At 35.8% G+C, this 13756-nt stretch overlaps 1 protein-coding gene across 1 annotated transcript; it reads left to right on the forward strand.

Moving 5' to 3' along the window:
• The first annotated feature begins 2058 nt into the window (after positions 1-2058).
• Positions 2059-13403, forward strand: ELP4 (Elongator subunit elp4). Its single transcript, XM_051210203.1, has 10 exons — positions 2059-2106; positions 5927-6071; positions 6110-6145; positions 6189-6307; positions 6357-6452; positions 6497-6621; positions 6666-6751; positions 6805-6950; positions 9322-9549; positions 11579-13403. The coding sequence occupies exons 2-10, from the start codon at positions 5993-5995 to the stop codon at positions 11681-11683; spliced, it is 1020 nt and encodes a 339-aa protein (XP_051070172.1). The 5' UTR covers positions 2059-2106; positions 5927-5992; the 3' UTR covers positions 11684-13403.
• Positions 13404-13756: the final 353 nt, after the last annotated feature.

Here is a 13756-nt window from a genome sequence, read left to right on the forward strand (position 1 = left end):
TTACAGAAATGGATTAGTAAAAATATGTACAAGGGATAAGTTGAGACCAACAGTGCATGGCCGGTCTATGGCGTGCAACTTATTGACGCGCTTTGGTTGTCCCTGACCCTGACGCGGATCGATAAACTGCTCGACAGTCAGTGACCCGACTTCCGGATGATTTGGCTGGGGCTCAGTGACATCTCGCTGGTCCTACAAGCTTCTGTTCATGCGTCCACCTATCGATAGGCGATTCATATAGTTTTGTGTTGAAATTAGTTCGTAGTCAAATGTACAAAACTTCAACGTAATGTGAAAGATTGCAATGAATCTTTCTGTGTCTATCGCTTTGCGTGTGTCTAGCCACATGCGCATAGGAAGGAGTCAACCTGATTTGTAGGTTTGGCTTTCAAAGCACGTCAAAATGGCTACAGAAACAAGTAATATCAAATGACCTAAAAAGTTAAGCTGATAAACATCTATCTCCCTTTATTGGTAAAAACAAGGTTGATGAGGGTCATAAGATCGATTTTAACTCAGTCTTTGTGGTTTTGCGCAAAGACTATTTAGGACGGATAAGACGGTTATGTCAAAAAAAGAGCCCAAGTATTCATTGACTTCCTTATTTTGTATGGGCACAATATTTCCAATTATCGTGTGTTGAATGTTGGAAAGCTTTGTGTGTTTGAACGAGTAGCCTCTCACCCCACAGTGTGTTGTTTCACGAGCTAAATAAAGGAATATTCACTACTAGTCTGGTTTCTTCTATCAATAGAACTAGGGGTGCTGGAACGAAAGACTAACTAAGGGCTACGTAGCTGTGTAAATAATTGGAACTATAATTTACGGTTTGTGGTCAGGATTAGGAGCTAGATTTAGGGCTTTCATCGTGAAGTGACATCAGCTAAAATGCCAAGATGTCATTTAGTCGAATGGATGAATGAATTTAGCTCCAAAATCCTTATCCTGATATTCTGAATCTGATTGGTTTGTTCATAATTTATAGTCTCGCCCATTTCATAAGTACTGAAGAACACTGAAGCCCTTGATCTTGACGTTATATAATATCAGTTTCATCGATCCCTTATATGTCCCAAACCTGCACAATAATACGGACCACTTTCGAAACAATGTACTGAGGTGGATTATTCCACAAGCTTTCTCGTAGCTATTACCATAAAATAAACTTTGAAATCCACAACGCCGTTGAACCCCTCTTTTCAGAAGAGACATAAATCTCTTGGATCAAGTACAGAGATGGGAAACGAAGTGGTTGTAAGGTCTAAAACACAAATCTTATTTAGACAGAATCCAGCACATGGAATAATTCTGGCTAAGCTACAGGGGACTAGGAGGCGATCTGAATATGACATACTACATATTAATTACACCAAACCACCTCAACGCGAGCATATCACCAAAAAATTATCACTATGCTCCCCGAGACAACCCTCGAGAAATAGCGCATGCAAGAGCAAACATCAAAGTTCACTTTTGCTTTATATCACCGAGAGCTACCTCCATTTGGAGTGCCCTTCAAACCGAAGTGACAACAGCCCTCTCAGTTGATACTTTGATACATTGACTAACATATACTCGCCAAAGATTACCATTTCCCTCTTGAATCAGTTGTAGCTAATACGTGTCTCACAAATGAACACAGTGATTGTTTCCTCCTTCTCTCATTATCATCTCCGTTCCCCTCCTATTCTTTTAATTCTGTCTTAAACATTATTAAGTAAATTAATTAATTATTGTTGAGACAAACGTCTTCTATTAGCACTCACATTATCACATTATTATTTGCACATTCTAACCGACCAACCTCCTGGATGGTAATACGATAGCCGACGGTTTCTAGAAACCTTACTTCCCTGAGTCAAACACACTCATTCGAATTACAGGATATACAAACCCACAAATAACTACCAAATACAGTAGATTTGACGGAGTCGGGGGGCTAGAATATTACTCATTGAGCATAACCAAATACATGGAACAGTACTAAAGCAAACAGAAGCAAGAGCAAAGAAATCAAATGGTTTATACAAGCTCTTGAAAAAATATTGAATACTGGACCCGCGCGGTTGTTGGCGTCCCTAAGAGATTGTGGTGGTATGTGTCGTGGTGAGTGTATTGTTTTGAGTGTTGCGAAACGTACTTCTCCGGAACATCATATGAAGTGTCAAAAGTAATATTTAGTGATATTTGGTTCATATTCCGGGCTAAAAGCTCATGCTTTTGGAGTTTCCAATTTTATCAATCGACTAATCACTCGAGCGACCTAGCTGACTTAAGTAACTAATTAGTGACTAAGTTAAAGTATACTACCAAATCAATGAAAAACGAGCTAGAATCAGGTGTTTGGACCAGAGCTATCACCATAAATTGGCGCCAGCTGTATTTCAGGGTTTTTAAAGTTAAGTCCTAACTGCGAGTGTGATATTTATCACACTAGGAAGTGAGTGACCTAGGTCTCTCATACCTTTGGTGTATCCTGATTGACCAAAGTAACTGGTACAAGGTCTTTTGGCAGTTATCACAATAATTTCGTCTGTGCCGTTGAAATGAATTCGTACTCATGATAACTAATATCATTAGCCGGATTTCACTGTAATCACTTTGTGAATTTATCTATAGTTTTGATGCCAAGCAGTACGTTTAACATAAGAAACAAACTAAGTTTGTTGCTGGGTGCTGTCATTGCACACGAAAGCTATTTATTCCTCACCAAATAAGACAACTCAAATGTGCTGTTCAGTCGTCTGCCTTATTTTTTTAAAATTTGAAATGAATACAATTCGGTACAACTAACTCATGATTACTAGATCCCGAGCTGCACGTTGCTTACAAGTCTAGTTCGACCAACTGTGTTTTTTTTAGTTTGACTTACAAACGCAGCTTTGCATATCCCGTTACATGCTGTTCATAGCCATCTACCAGTTAACATTGTAGACTAGGAATAAAGGGATGGTTGTCGTTCCAAAACACCCCATTAGCTTCAATCAGTTATAAGCAGTATAAACTTTGGCACATCTGTCTGTCGATTTAAACTACCACAACATATTAATACAGCTGTATGAAGTTATCGGTCTGAGCTGTGCAAACTTACTATCCGAATCCCTCTGAGAAGTTGATAAGGCATGTCCAGAGAAGATTAAAACTAGCTGTTGCGTTCAAACTCAACCTGGTAGTATCACCAGTTTCCACAAGAAGTATGACTTATAGTCGAATACACAAACTTGTGTTTGGTAGTTTTTAGTATCGTACACGTTTGTACACTAAGCTGTAAATCATATCTGCTTCAAGGACATGGTAAGTATTACTTGCTCTTATGAGGAAATGATTATATTTAATCTAATGGATGAGAACCCTCAAGTCACTTTCGCTTAATGTGACAACTTATTTAGACTATTAGGGCTAGAACACTTGTTCCTTGAAATGCTACTATTCCAATTTGGTTCGTCGGGGGGAGGTAAGACGAAGGGCAGCGTATGTTAAGCCTGAGGGTGGATTTATGTTTCTCCCGTGATGTTACTTTCTCAGGGATGGATGATGAGGCTGGGAAAGATCAGTTTACAAATAAGGACACCTCATCCTGAGTTAGTTTTGTAGTGTTGATAAGACCTGTAAAGTACTGAGTACCCCTTACAAAACGATTCTGTGTGATCAGGATTAAGTAATTGTCCTTTGGATTTGTAGTCATTCTCTTAGATCAATATGACTTTCAAAGAGAACGCAGTCCTATCCCCAGGTTTCACAAGAAATATTTTTCCGCCATGTGGGGAACTAGATCTTTTCTGCTGTCTGTGAGTCCATTGCAATCAAGTTAATCTTGTTCAAAATAACTATCCCTTTACAACCGCTTAATATTTATTCTATTGAGATCATCAACCAGTGACACAGCTATAATGTACAGATCTCTATCGAAAGTTGGGAATACTTCCCGGTAATCCTCTCATTAATTCCTAGCTGTGCAACATGGTATATACAAGTAGAAGACACATGTTGTTAGTAGCTGTGTCTTCGTATCATTATTGTTATGTTGTGGAACCATGAAACAAGCAATACAGGGTGTTGTAGTTTTAGGTCGATGTGGTAAATCGATTAATGATACTATGTACTTCCATATGTTATAGTAGTTAAGGTATATTTCAGTTTTTAGTTCTTTTATTGTACTAATGTGTATTATGGCTACATAGGTCAGTATATCTTTTTTCCAGATCCCGAGTTGTTAATAGTTGGCTGATAATTTTTATTGTTAGTCGTAAACTTTTTAGTAGGCAATAAGGGGAATGCAAACTTAAGTGAATCAGCTTATCTTAAAATGTCCTAGACGTTTTGCTTAAATGAAATTGGCAAGGTAGCAGAATAACTTCGTGTATCATTTTATGATAGATAAGTACTATGCTCTCTTGAGATTCCCTAAGTTATATGTTATGGTGGGAAAAGAAGTAAACCTGATAGTTAGGTCTTGAGTAACCCCCAAAACCTGGGCCTCCTAGACGCTTGTGTTTCAGTCTCATTCTAATAATTTTAGCAGCTATTTTGTTCACAAGCATGTAATTTTATTAAAGAAACCTACCAACATGTCCACTGGTCTTGTTTTTAATCCTACTTTATTAGACGTGTTGGCGTTAATAATTCGGTTTCGTGAATATTTATCACTTGACCTCCCTTAAACGCACTAGTACGGCTAAGGGTGGGTAGCCCTGGAAATGCTCTCATATGGCCACGTGTATATACCCACTACCAGGGAAGTACTACTCACTGCCTTCGCTCAGTGGGGTTGTTTGCGAAATTTTGAGGACAAAAAGTGCATGTCCGGTGCCTAAGCCGGGTTGGTGGATATGGAGGATCCACTTAAAGGAGTTGGAAAACCCTGATTCCAAACCAACGGCGCACATGAGCTCGGCGATCTTGAGGGAACAAATGGTTTGTAAATTCATTGTCAATCACCAGCTACCATGGGACTGCATCTCCTAACGTTGCGCCACCATTTTGTGGATTAGACCTCTGAGTTAAAGATTAATGGAGTGTACCCCTAAGAAAACCACCTGCTTGGGGAAGTCAACATCTTCGTTCATAATAATCTTTAAACATCGATAACGTGTATTGAACAATGAGGAGTTATCTCTAAGCTGTTAGCTTAATGACTGAACAATGTCAGAAAATGAGCGATCATGTGTATTCTGAGGCAAAATCAAATTGTCGTACCTACCTAACTCACTTTGACCGAATTTCCGAAGTAGAAAGAGAACCTTCCAAGCACAATCTTGATTGGTGAAATGGAATTTAAATAGATCCTCGTAACGCCGTAATCACATGTGAAAAGTGACGTTAGCACAGGTATGGTAGTTAAATTCAGCAATACTGTGGTGCCATCATTCGAGAGTACAGTAGCAGAATTTGATGTGTGATGTAGGCGCAGTTTTCGTATCTGGGTAAGTTTCAGCTGCTGCCTCAGCAATAATCCCATTTTTGCAGGATCCATGCTTGTACTATCCCCGTCGCCGTTGCTACGTTTGAAGAGATTGCGATATCACCTAAAACTGGCGAATGGAAACCTATTGTCAGAGTTTGTTGTCTTCTCCACGTTTATCAATCTAGTCACAACTATTGTGTGATAACTCATTTTTTTACGTTTATTAAGAAACACCATTGTCAACCAAAAACAATCAGTAAGGCCTCCGGTATCAACTACCTATTTATATTGATTATTTAAAGTTCAAGAGATGAAGGAAATTCTATAGATTCTTGTCTATCAATAAATTCTATTGTATAAATTTACTCTACAAATGTCCGAATCAAGATAAAATTAAGCCCAAAACTCAAGTCCCTGATAAGAAATCGTTTCATTTGAACCTATACTTATCTGAATTTCTGCATAACTGTCTTTACGTCAAATTTTCTTGTTTTTTTTAAAAAGACATTTTCAATTTTTCAGGTTGGAAAATCATTGTAAAAGCGGAATTGTGACTCTTAGTGAGTATTGGTTACACGTTCCTGTGACATGAATGGTGTGAAACGTTCATTTAAGCTATCCACATTCTTAATTTCTACTGGGATTCCTTCATTTGACGAATTACTTGGTAAGGCTTTTTTAAACTAGTATCATCAATATTTTCAGGTGGTGGTGTGACCTCAGGAAGTATAGTTCTTATCGGTACGGTATACTAAGTGTTATTAATTTCAATTCTGATTTAAAGAGCCAGATTTTCACCAAACATATGCAAAACTGCTCTTAAATTTGTTCGTAGCAGAAGGTATATTATCGGGTCATAGTATATTCTATGGTGCAACGGAAACATTTGACAATTTACTATGTGTAGAAATAATTTAAAATATAGTCCAACATGATATCTCTAATATTTTAGAAATTACCAGATCATATGACTTCTACAAATGAGATCGAAGAAGAAATTTCAGATCTTAAAATCGCTTGGCGTTATCAAAATGTCCCAAACACCAAGGTTTCAATCATCATTCTAATTCTTACATGACACTTTACTTCCAGAATGTAAATTCATCTGTATCGAGTTTAGGGCATCATTTCAATATAACCATACCCATGAATGCAACTGCTCGAATATCTGAGAAAAATGTGTCAACTTGTTATTTTCAACCGGATAGTAAAAAAACGTAATAATTATTTAATGCTAAAGTTTCTCATTTCATTGTTATAGATTGCATACCAATCTCTTCAGTTTAATTCAAAAATTAATTATTTTTCGATTAAACACAAAAGTGTCTTCAGGTATACAACGGATAGGTTTGTTTTTTGCTGTTCATTCATCTATAGCATTTGAAATACTTTATCCTTAGTGATAAACTCATGCGGCTCTCCTATGTGGGGTTATTGCAAAGATACTCAACAGTTCTACAGGAATATGCTTAATTTCTTTGCTACATTACGCCTGCTAATTCAAAACAGTCACTGTACAGTTTTCGTCACGTTACCTACAATGAAGGTGAGGTTCTGCTTAAGATTTCTCATTATTTGTTCTGTCTTATAATGTAATATTTATTGACTGAGTTTAATTCCATATTTTACATTCTTTTTACTATTACGGAGGTGTCGTTAAGTAAGGTTACCAAATGAGACCATGCTAGTCCATTAAAACAAATATTATGAAATCAGAATATTTCGTGCTCAAATCGCTCTTAATGCTGTCGATGTAAAATGTGCCAGCTTAGATCAATAAACATTCGTCTCAAACTGAATGTATTTTTATGACTACTGACTTGTTAATAAACACTCATATATATTGTAGACTTATGAGTTGTCATTTAAATAAGCAAGGGAAAACAAATTTTGTCTCATTTAATAATAAGCGAGATAATAGACAACTCAGATTTATCTGTTTAACTCTTCAAAAGTTCTATGTTTTATGGATTGAGTTTGTAACTAAGTCATCAGTTAGTATTCTAGCAATAAACCTTACAAAACAGACGGTGTATTTCAATAATCTTAACATAACAAATCTTTTGAACTTTTTTTTCATTTACCTAATCTTCATTTAACATCACTATTTAAATTGATTACTATTTTCAAGTTCTATATTTGTCTCTACTCAATCAAATCACCTTTCAAAATACAAATATTTAAGCTTTGAGTGTTTGTCAATTTTTAACCGAATAGTGTTATGAAGGATGATTTTAAATGAGTTAATATATTGTCTGCTTATTGTATTCGTTAAAATAATGAGTGTCAGTATGATGTGGCAGATTGATAACCTCTCATGTGGGTGAATTATTGAGATATATACCCTGAATGAGTCGATTTCAATAGACAACGCAACCGAACAACAGAACAAGGTTTTTCTAGAATAGTGACAGGCTTATATACTGGGTAAATGTAAATAAATGTCACTCAACAAACAAGTATTTGAGAAATATCATTTTTGTGGGTCACTTACCAATCAAATAAGACTTGCCCCCAAATGCCCTGGTACGGCCGAGAGTAAGGTAGGCCCGCCCTCCCTCTCGAAATGCTCTCACACAGCCATGCGTATACAGCCTCTGCCAGGGAAGTCCTACCCACTGCCTTCTCGTGGCGGGGGTGTTGTTTACGAAATTGAGAGGATGAAAAGCGAATGTCCGGCGCTTTAACCGGATTCCAAATCAATGGTGCACATGGGCTCCAGTATCCTGAAGGAGCAAATGGCGTATGAACCGATCGTTGGTCACCGGCTACCACGGGACTGCATCTCCTCACGATGCTCCACTGCCTTGTGGATCAGACCTTCAGGTCGAAGGCTCGGGGTGTGGCCCCCTAAGGAAACCACCTGCTTCGGTTTGGGCATCTGGGCAGTATCACAGCCTTCGCACAAATCGAATGATTTATGTGGTGCATATGTATTTGGTACCTCCTTGTACCAATATCTATGTGTTAAAATAAAATAAAATAAAAACAAATAAGACTTGACCATCATGGTTGATTCGTGTTCATTATATCAGTAGGCCATTTTACCAATTATGGACCAAAACATAAAAGTAACACGAAATCTCTCACTGTTTGTTCATCTAAACTCATTTAACTGGTTTTATAACTATCCAATTAACCCTATATTTGTTTGCCTATCCAATGACCAGTCATCATGGTGTTGCATGCAAAGCGATAAAATTAATTGAGTACTAAACAGGTATTTGATCATCAGTATTTTTCGAGCCCTCTTTATGTGTAGTATAATCATCGGCTAAAAATGTCAAACTTTACTGTAATAGAAGAATGAGTCAGTCAGATTATAAATCTTTACAGAATAAAGCAGATGTAATGTATTATGTACGCTGAACCACTGCTTAATGAAATGTGTTGTAATGATTAATAAGCGATAGTTTAGTAGATAAAGCACTCGACTGATCTGGGTGGTATCACTAGCTCTCGCGCTGTCTTTGTATGTACATATACGTACACATACTCAGTAAATGAGATGATTAGTGAACGAGTCGACTGGGAAGAGATGGTAATCAGATGATAACGTGGTACGCATCTATGAAATCATTGAATATTGGTTTCAGTTATATAAAAAGAGGTCAGATTACGTGAATGAAACTGTTAAAATTCTGAAAACTATCGGTTGAAAACTGTGATTTATACTACAACCAGTAATTCATATGCGTTCATTATCTGTGTTAGTAAATTATAGAAATTTAGTTTACATCTGTATTTGTAACTAATTTTACTAAGCATTGTTAACAAACATAAAATAATATACTCAGACATTTCAATTTGTTATTCTGTCAAACTGTGTGTTGATAGTAAATAAAAAATCCAATCATATCCAACTGACTCCATGTTAATTCGTGTTTTTTTTAATATTTAACTTGTTCTTCGTTTAGCTACCGCCTGGTCTATTGACTCGTCTATCTCATTACTGTGATTATATGTTTCGAGTACAAGGTCTGCGTGACCAGATACAGGCGAATCCAGTGTATTCAGAATATGATGGTCTACTCACAGTTCTTCATATTCCTTGGTTAATCAGTGGGAATACACTTGAACCGGCTTTCAGATCATCTACACTTGAATGGTGTTTCAAGATAAAACGACATCAGCTAGTTGTGCAGGTGAAAATTACCTTCATTTATATGTCTATACAGTTTTTCAAACACACATCAAAAAGTCATTTCAAGGAAGAGTACATGGCGTAGAACTCATGTTTTTAAGTGATATTGATTTGTAAATTCTTCACTAAGGATTATTATATCATGTTTTAGAAGAGGGTAGTTCAATTACAATGACAGTTCAACTGACGAGTGAAAGCGTAAAATTTCTGTCTGTTCAAAATTCTGCATAGCAAAAGTGCTATATAACCTCGTTCTCTTATTCAAGGTGTTCTCTTTCTAAAGAGAATTATGTGTCCTCAAGTTTTTGCCAATCGGATAGAACTAAAATCAATTGGCGGACGCTACAATAATTTGTGAAGACAATACTACTTACCTGTCAATTATTGAGCAAGAAGCTGAGCGACCAGTTTTACTTTCATTTACTTTCTTGGGATTAATGTTGATGTGTTATTGGACGGCTCAATTTCGTGGATTAGTTAAAGTTAGACATTAACACCGTTGGATACCGGCCAGCTCAGCGGTCTAGAGGTTAAGCGTTTGCGCGCGAGACCTATGGGTCCTGGTTTCGGATCTCGTGAGACGGGGTCGCGGATACGCACTACTGAGGAGTCCCGCAATAGGACGAAACGGCTGTGCAGTGCTTCCAAGTTTTCCATGGTGATCTAGCTTCAATTGACTCATGATCTCAACTATTGAGATTAGTGTTTAATTTATTATATCGCGTGTGTTGTTCGCCAGCTTACGTTGTGTTATCCATAGTTACTGTTATCTCTGATAATTTGGATAGCATGTTTATTTATTGTTTAAAAGTTGTGAGGTTTTAAAAAACACTAAGCACATAATACTTAGTTGTTTATTTCTATGAAATCAAGATTTTTTTTCTATTTTGAACAGAAAAGATTTCGATGCTATAATTAAGTTTATGCCTTTGAATACATGAACAGTTAGTCACTTATTTAGAATTCCTTTTTCCATGTTAATAACATGATCAGTACAATTAGAGGACTTTCGTCTTTTCTTAGAAAAAAAAGTTTCTTGTTGAATTTTATTTTATGTTAGCGATGTTAATAGTCTTAATGATAGAGCACAAAAGGATAGAAATCCTTATACAACAGGTTAAAGGAAGTGAGTTAAGTCAGACAATACTTGGAATGGTGGCTCAATTAGTGGTCAGCGCATTCGACTTTCAGCTACTTGTCTCTGGTTCGACCACCACTCCACCTACTATTGTGTGGACAAATGAGTAGCATCACTAGAAGCCAAATACATGAATTTGTACCTGATGAGTTGAAACGAAGAGAGAAAAAAAAGTAATTTATTAAGCGATCTACTGATCTGCTTGTACATAGACTGTGGAAAACTAATTCATCCATCTTTGCTTATCTAAAGACAAGACGAACGATTTCTTATTTAAGATCGTATGTATAATCTAACCCATATTAAGAAATCTATGGCCTATTGGTATAGAAGCTCAATTTTTCAAAACCATACCACTGATTTACAAATAATAAGCGAGCTACAGAGTATCACCCAGTCAGTTATAACCTTGGCACAATTATTCGCCAATCCGAGTTGATATGTCACATCAGCAAAGTGCGACAAAAATATAAAGTATTTTTTATTTCATGAATTCATTCTCAAAGCCAATCGTTTATGTATAATCATTTCGACTATTACTGATACTGTTACTACTTCTACTATTCTGACATTTGTCTTGCTATTGTGGTGTAGCAACTTTAACAGATGCACGCATGTACCAAATTTTATGTTGCTTATGACTAACTGATAGGTTCGTATACTATTCTTCGAGTACTAGTAGTGATACGACTTTTGGTTGTTTAAGCTGAAACTGGCGGTATGGGTTTCAAACCTACTATAAATTAGTATAAAGCCGAGTGTTTTAATGAACCAAACCATTGTTCCCAAGTTTGAATGACGACATAATTTTTCCCTAGGAGAATATAGACTAGTCAAATTGTCTTCACTTTTTTTTCTCTTCTAATCCGTTTTCTTTTTCATCATTCCACAGCATTTTCACTTACCACCTTCTCTATCCGATACAGTAAATAGATCCAATGCACCGGAAGCAGTCTTCACATGTTCCAAATTGCACGAAAATCAGTTAGAATTTTGAATTCGCCTACTACTATTGAAGACAAAGGAGAAAAAATAAGCATACTTATTTATTTGTACACTTTATTGAAATAAATTCTCATATTAAGTCGATTATTTTTTCTAATTGTGGTGTCGTTACTTCACTTACTTGTAGACTGTTGTAAATATACATGTGTGTTTACTATGACTGAATACTAATTGATAATATCGTGTTATTTCTAGTCCATTTTACTGCTCATTTTCCACCGATCACGTGACTCAACATCATGATACTCCTAAGACTAGGAAAATATGACGTTGGTTACCTGTTATTGTTACTAACTTGTCAATCACGTACAGATTCGTATAATTAGCTTTTAGTTACAGTCAAAGTGTGGTAGATAGTGGTACTACCCGGTTGCTCAAACCAAAAAGCTTCGGAGTGAGTTTGAATCTGCGACTTAGTGACTTAAGGTTGAGTACATCAACGATTGATACATATTAGTTGGCTAGATGACATTTTGTTTATTTATTTCTATTTAAACTTATAAACATTGGTACAAGAAGACACCAAATATATGTGCACCTCACAAATTAGTTGGTTTGTGTGAGCTGAGATACTACCCGGTCATCCAAACCGAAGCAGGTGGTTTTCTTAGGGCACCAATCCCCAAGATCACATTAACACCAAAATATTTTGTTTAGTAAATTGTTCTTTGCATTAGGACCTCGTCTTCTTTGTCATTCCGGTAAAGTTTTTTAAATAAATATTTTTACAGGGACATAGTTTTTAAATTGATTGATACCAGAATAGCAACCAATATACTATAATTTGTCTGATCAAAGTGCAATGTGGTCACACCAGTCTAAATGATTGTATATCGTGTACAGGTTGTTAAAAAAAACAGTCTACATGAAAGGGTGCATTATAAGCGGTGGTTAACAAATTTGACTTCCCACCTCACCTAGTTAAGTTTGTAGAACCCGATAGCATCATCACTCCTCAAATTAAGAAACATGTAGCTTAAAGTCAAGTAAATAAATCTTTACCTAATAAATTAAAAGCATATTAACAATCAAAATAGGGAAATATCTTTATACGGTTACAATTCAAAGAATATTACTCGATCCATTTATTTCAATTTAAACAACTCAATTGCAATCAAGTACACGAATGTGTATGCAATAACTGCTGTCATATTAGATTCCTTCCATTTTATTCAATAATGATAATCAATGTATTACTTAAACATTGATAATAAATATATTTTTGTGATATTCCAATGAATGGGAAATTGTATTTCTGATGTTTGGGAACTTCATTGTTGCTAATACAATTTCCTACTCATTAGAATATAACATAAAATATGTTATTAACCTTCTACTCAATGCTCAATTTACTTGAAGCTACTAAGTTTAACCTTGGCATTGATACCTACAAACATGAGAATTAAGTTGTAGAAAGACTATATTAGGTGTTAATCTTGGATGTTGTTAAGACCGTTATCAGCTATAATTCAGAAATCATATCTTAATCCTAGTTCCTAGCTTGATAAATCATTCATTTTCTTTTAAAGAGTTTTCTAATTAGCCGTAACGATTATCACTTGAAAGTCATTCAGACTGTATACTTAAGATTTACCCAATATTAGTGATTTTATATTTAACTATTGTTTATAAATGATATACTTTTCTATTTGCTTGTGTTCTTATTTTGTCTAATAGTTATTTCTGGAGATTGTTGCTAATGGTTACCACACTGTAGTTGTTTGTTTAAATTATTTTTTGATAAACAGTGTTTTATTGTCTGGTTTGATTAATTTAGTAAATATAGGACCCTTTTTCATTATGTGTTTTGTTTACTTATTAGTTAGTATCGCTTTTTTTTGCATGCAATTATTGACTCACTAACCAATTGTAAATAATAATTTATGGAGTATTAGCTGGATGTTTTATTAGACTTTCTCAGTAACTGGAATGCAGGTTCGAATTCTCACTTCTGCTTCATAAGCATTCACACAAATAGTCAGTCAGTCAGCTACAACGTAAAACCAGGCACATATATGCATCGGTCCAAGTTGTCATACCTCACTAACACAACAAGATGAACACC

The sequence above is a fragment of the Schistosoma haematobium genome, chromosome ZW (assembly GCF_000699445.3).
Source record: "Schistosoma haematobium chromosome ZW, whole genome shotgun sequence".
Classification (NCBI taxonomy): domain Eukaryota; kingdom Metazoa; phylum Platyhelminthes; class Trematoda; order Strigeidida; family Schistosomatidae; genus Schistosoma; species Schistosoma haematobium.

What these genes read in the sequence shown, in the direction of transcription:
- ELP4 (XM_051210203.1), top strand. Translation starts at nt 5,993, where the DNA reads ATGAATGGTGTGAAACGTTCATTTAAGCTATCCACATTCTTAATTTCT. An exon ending in CATTTGACAATTTACTATGT is followed by an intron (nt 6,308 to 6,356) that starts GTAGAAATAATT and finishes CTAATATTTTAG; the next exon opens with AAATTACCAGATCATATGAC. An exon ending in TCACGTTACCTACAATGAAG is followed by an intron (nt 6,951 to 9,321) that starts GTGAGGTTCTGC and finishes TTCTTCGTTTAG; the next exon opens with CTACCGCCTGGTCTATTGAC.